The sequence below is a fragment of the Pagrus major genome, chromosome 19 (assembly GCF_040436345.1).
Source record: "Pagrus major chromosome 19, Pma_NU_1.0".
NCBI classification, from domain to species: Eukaryota; Metazoa; Chordata; class Actinopteri; order Spariformes; family Sparidae; genus Pagrus; species Pagrus major.
Genome location: NC_133233.1, coordinates 28,938,615 through 28,944,508, shown reverse-complemented (window position 1 = coordinate 28,944,508; position 5,894 = coordinate 28,938,615). Strand labels below are relative to the sequence as shown.

General features: G+C 50.3%; 1 protein-coding gene across 1 annotated transcript in view; it reads left to right on the top strand.

The window, feature by feature from the left end:
• LOC141014174 (activin receptor type-2B-like) overlaps positions 1–3,699 on the top strand; it is a 29,311-nt gene extending 25,612 nt beyond the window's left edge. The window contains 8 exon segments of the mRNA XM_073487860.1: positions 1–97; positions 186–329; positions 808–956; positions 1,203–1,242; positions 1,244–1,318; positions 1,413–1,551; positions 1,819–1,949; positions 2,335–3,699. The exon segment at positions 1–97 is cut by the window's left edge and continues 47 nt beyond it. Of these exon segments, the coding sequence (XP_073343961.1) occupies positions 1–97; positions 186–329; positions 808–956; positions 1,203–1,242; positions 1,244–1,318; positions 1,413–1,551; positions 1,819–1,949; positions 2,335–2,556 (997 nt within the window). The 3' untranslated portion in view covers positions 2,557–3,699.
• Positions 3,700–5,894: the final 2,195 nt, after the last annotated feature.

Below are 5,894 nucleotides of genomic sequence, written 5' to 3'. Positions count from 1 at the left end.
GCAGCTGCTGGAGGTGAAGGCCAGGGGGCGCTTCGGCTGCGTCTGGAAGGGCCAGATGATGAACGAATACGTGGCGGTCAAGATCTTCCCCATCCAGGTTCAGACTCGGATGTTCTCACACTGATTGTTCCTGCACGTCCTGTTTTAATGTCCAGCTGTTTCACGTCTGCTCGTCTGTCCGACAGAATAAAGAGTCGTGGCAGAACGAGAGAGACGTGTTCATCACTCCAGGCATGAGGCACGACAACATCCTGAGGTACATCGCTGCAGAGAGGCGAGGGAGTCACCTGGAGGCCGAGCTGTGGCTCATCACCGAGTTCCATGAGAGGGTGAGGAGGAGGAGGAGGAGGGGGAGGAGGGAGGGGAGGAGGAGGAGGAGGGGGAGGGAGGAGGAGGAGGAGGAGGGGGAGGGGGAGGGGGAGGGGAGGAGGGAGGAGGGGGAGGAGGGGAGGAGAGGGACGGAGGGAGGAGGACGAGGAGGAGGGAGGAGGAGGAGGAGGGAGGAGGATGAGGGAGGAGGAGAGGGAGGAAGAGGAGGGAGGGAGGGAGGAGGAGGAGGAGGAGGAGGACGAGGGAGGAGGAGGACGACGGAGGGAGGGAGGAGGAGGAGGAGGAGGAGGAGGGAGGAGGAGGACGACGGAGGGAGGGAGGAGGAGGAGGAGGAGGAGGACGAGGAGGAGGAGGAGGACGAGGAGGAGGAGGAGGGAGGGAGGAGGACGTAGTTAGAAACCACATGTTTAGGGTCCAGTTGGGACGGACGGGACCGGCTGGCTGGACGGGTCAGATTAAACGACTCTGTGTCTGCAGGGCTCTCTGTCAGACTTCCTGAAGGGGAACATCGTCAGCTGGTCCGAGCTGTGTCACGTCGCCGAGTCGATGGCGTGCGGCCTGGCGTACCTTCATGAAGACATCCCCCGACTGAAGGGGGAGGGGCCCAAACCGGCCATCGCTCACAGGTCAGTGAAGTCCTCCGTCAGCTGGGTGAGGTCACAGTGACGTCACAGTGAGGTCACAGTGAGGTCACAGTGAGGTCACAGTGAGGTCACAGTGAGGTCACACACATTTCAAGATCTTTATGACAAACCATGATGAAGTGTTGATGCTGCGTTTATGTGCCTGCAAGAACGTAGGAAAATGGAACATGTCAGCGTCTGAAGGCCTCGGTGCGACGTCCTCTGTGTGTGTGTGTGTGTGTGTTTCAGGGACTTTAAGAGTAAGAACATCATGGTGCGTTCGGACCTCCACAGCCGTCATCGGTGACTTCGGCCTCGCCGTTTGCTTCGAGCCGGGGACGTCACCTGGAGAGACGCACGGACAGGTGAGCTGCTCTGAGAGACGAGAGTCAGATAAACACTGAACATGGCTTCATGTCTATTAACTGTGTGTGTGTGTGTGTGTGTGTGTGTGTGCAGGTGGGGACCAGGCGCTACATGGCGCCGGAGGTTTTAGAAGGAGCCATCAACTTCCAGCGAGACGCCTTCCTCCGAATCGACATGTACGCCGTCGGTCTGGTGCTGTGGGAGCTGGTGTCCCGCTGCAAGGCTGCTGACGGTAACACACACACACAGACACACACACACACACAGACACACACACACACACACACACACACACACACGCACACACACACACACACACACACACACACACACAGCAGGGTCAGTTAAAATGCTGGTAGAGTAATAACTGAGCACAGTCGCATTTTGACCTTTAAGCAGGAATCTAACTGTGTGTGTGTGTGTGTGTGTGTGTGTGTGTGTGTGTGTGTCTGTGTGTGTGTGTGTGTGTGTGTGTGTGGTGTGTGTGTGTGTGTCACAGGTCCGGTGGATGAGTACATGCTGCCGTTCGAGGAGGAGGTCGGTCAGCATCCGTCACTGGAGGACCTGCAGGAAGTCGTCGTCCACAAGAAGATGAGGCCGGTGTTAAAGGACCTCTGGCTCAAACACAGCGTGAGTGTTCACACACACACACACACACACACACACACACACACACACACACACACGCATACGCACACACACACACACACCCAGGTTTTGACAGGTGTTTTTATTATCAAACAAATTAATTTTCAGATTTGTATGATTTAAAGTTTTTAGATTTTTTAAGTGTCTGTGCTTTTATTTTGAAGAATATTTCCTCCATTGAAAATAAAAGTATCAAGTTATATTTTGGACTTGCGACCACGGACCACAGCCAGTGTTCATGTTGTGTCCCGTGTTCGCTCGTCTTCTGTTTCTCTGCATCGTCTTTTTCAAACAAAGAATTAAAACAGGATCTTTTATTTTGACGAGTTCCTGTGTTCTCTTCTTCTGCTGCTGCTGCTGTCTGCAGGGTCTGGCTCAGATCTGTGAGACGGTGGAGGAGTGCTGGGATCACGACGCCGAGGCTCGACTGTCGGCCGGCTGCGTGGAGGAGAGGATCGCTCAGGCCCGCCGCCTCACCGCCACCATCGCCCCGCCTACCTCCGACCACAACGCCCTGACGGTGTCCACGCCCGCACCTGTTCCCATGGTAACCAATGTGGACCTACCGCCCAAAGAGTCCAGTATATGAGGAGCAGCCACAAACAAACTTGTTCCGGAGGCCTGATGTTACCGGTTATTTTCCTGAAGTTTGGTTCAACTTCCTGTGAAAACGACCGACTGACACTAAACTACACACACACACACACACACACACACACACACACACACACCATCTTTTCTCAGTGGAATTTTACAACCAGAACCAGAACCAGAACCACGGCGTGAGAGCAGCTGCTATTTGAGCTCTTTGGACTTTTTGAACTCTTCTTGGTTTCTTTGATTCTCTTCGTCCTTCTGGACAAATTTACCAGCACACGTCCTCGTTTCTCTCAAGTTCTCCTCTCGGTCTCGAGTCATACGTGTCTTTTTTATTTTTTAACACACACACACACACACACACACACACACACACAGGAACCCAACACTGAAACGCATTCAGGTCCCGACTCAGTGAATGCTCCTGATCTCCAGGTACCTCAGCCGACGCTTTCATTACTTTTGTACCATTTTTTGTGCATTCTTCGCTCTGCTGTCTTCTACTCCTCCAGAACCGGACTTATCTACCTACCTGGCAACTTTTGCAACTGCGTCACCTAGCAACCACCTACCATCAGCCTACCGTTGGGATGTTTTTTTACTTCAATGCTGCAAAACTCTGGTAGAGCGATGACTGTTACACGACAACACCGACAGCAAACGTGACAACATTTGTTTTTCTACCTTTTCTTGGACTCTTCTTTTCTATTCTTCTCCTGCGACCCAACGCTACTGTTCACACACGACAAACCTTCGGATCCAACGGGTTGTATCCAAAAAGACGGGAAACAGGAAGTGAGGTCAGAAGGAAGGACGTGGAGGACGGACACCAGAAAGACTGGACGGTTTTAACGTGAAGGTTTCCTTTCTTTGAGTTCAACGGCTCTCGTTTGAGGTTGAAGACCAAGAGAAGTCCGACGCGACTGATTTTCAGGAACCAGGAAGCAAACGTCTTGCATGCAGAGATTTGATTGGCTGACTGCGCTCAACCACAGCATTTTGGTTGGCTCGGAGATAAAACTTCTCAGGTAACCAGGTCTACAGGGGGCGGAGCGGGCCGGGGGAGGGGATTCGATGTGACGCCGGCCACAAGGTTCCACTGTCTGGAGGGGCGGGGCCAGTGACAGGTGGGAGGGGCTTATCTGAGGGTGCTCAAAGCCTATTGGCTATCCTGAATATGTAAATTTGCAAGGTGCCCAAACGCAGGGGAAAACACACGTTACCCTGAAAAAGGTGCAAGACCTCATGATGCAGAGATGCATTCAGGTCAGAGTGTGTGTGAGAGTGTGTGTGTGTGTGAGAGAGTGTGTGTGTGAGAGAGAGTGTGTGTGTGTGTGTGTGTGTGAGAGAGAGTGTGTGTGTGTGTGTGTCAGAGTGTGTGTGTGTGTCAGAGTGTGTGTTAGGGTGAGAGTGATGTCATGTGATGTGACAGTTTCCTTTTTTCTACTTTTGGTTTTCTACTGTCTGTGCTGATGTTTCATGTTGCGGTCTCAGCTGGAGGGACGTGAACGACCTCTGACCTTTACCCTCCTCAGATCTGTTCCCCTCTAACGTCGCCACCTCCTGGTGGAGCAGCAGCACTGCAGGAGTCTGTTCAAACAGCCGAGGCCTCGTTTGTGGATTTAAACCTGAGCTGCGTCTTCAGATCATTTCTGACCGCGTGCTTGATGTTCGATTCGTTAAAGCTGCGGAGCGTCAAAAACTTCATTTAAACACGTTCTCAGATCATTTTTAACTTCCTGTGATCAGACACCTTCACTGGCTCCTCCTGCCTGGTGACTTTCTCTCAAACACTGCAGCACAAAAGAGGGTTTGTCAGGAACAGATGGAGCAAAAGCTCCTCGCATCACTGAGAACAGAACAGAACTGAACAGAACAGGTTTTATAAACGAGGCCTCTTTGATTAATCAAACCACATGAACCAGAATAAATGTTGGCAGAGTACGTTTCTGGAAACTACAGACGTGTTGAAACTTTTCTTTAGTTTCAGTTTGACAACGCTGTGCTGATGGTCCGGTTGGGTTTAGGCTCAGAAACCAGTTGAGCTCAAGATCATGTTTTGGTTCTGTTGCTGTAACCGTCCCGACATATCCAGCGGCTGCACGCTTACAAAGGTTGATACCTGGCCTCAAACGGTGGGCTGTCACACCATCAACCTGCTGACCAGCTCATATTCACGTCTCCAGATGTGATGTGAGAGGTCCAGATGTGATGTGAGAGGTCCAGATGTGATGTGAGAGGTCCAGATGTGATGTGAGAGGTCCAGATGTGATGTGAGAGGTCCAGATGTGAACCAATCTGCAGTTTGCAGAAACATAAAATGCCAACGTTTGATGTATTTGTATTCAGGGCTGCAGAGGTTAAAGGTCGTCCGTCACGTCTCTTATTCTTTGTCTTTTGTTTTTTTTTTCTTCAACCGGGACCAAAACCGCGTCTGCCGCCTCAGAAACCGGCCACAAAGAGTCCAGTTCAGAAACTCGCTTCATCCGTCGTGTTAAAGCACAAGTGATGAGAGCTGGAAACAGAAACAAGAGTCTGTTGTTTTTCACAGTTTTATGCGTATGTTGTTGTGTTTGTCCCTTCTGTGATGCCATACCTGTAACAGTGAATGTCTACGATGCTGCTGCTGACGATGATGATGATGATGATGATGATGATGACGATGATGATGATGATGAAGATGATTCAGACTCAAAGATGAATATATTTCTGTATATTCCTTTTTATTGTTCATTTGACTTCCGGTGCATTGAACACATGCAACTCTCTGTCTCTGTGCGAAGTCAGTGAAGCGTGACGAGGCGTTCGAGGAGCGTCGGTCGTTTGGCCGACGTGCGAAAGAGAGAGAGAGCGACATTGACTGGAAAAGATACTGAACATCAAAACAATACTGCTCATGAACCACAGATCACCTCAGTACACCACAAATACCTCAGAAGACTTTTCTACGTTTTAAAGTTCTGTTTCTATATTTTATTAGTCGTCGACTCGTAGTCACATAATATTTTATTGTGAGCTTTTTATTCTTTGTTTGTTTTCTTTGATCCGAGACGTTCATCCTGTTTTTACATGAAATCTCCAAACTGATTAAAGAAGAGATGCTACCAGCTCACCGCGAGACTCCGACCTCCACCTGTAAATAGTTAATAAAGTGTTTTGTTTGTGTTTTAGACTGAAATGAAAAATGAACTGCCGATATCATAAAAGCACCTGGACTGAGCTCGACTACTGTTCCACCCTCTTCTCATCTCCTTCTCTCCTCTCCTCACCTCGTCTCCTCTCTTCTACTCGTCTCCTTTCCTTACCTCGTCTCTTCGCCTCTCCACTCGT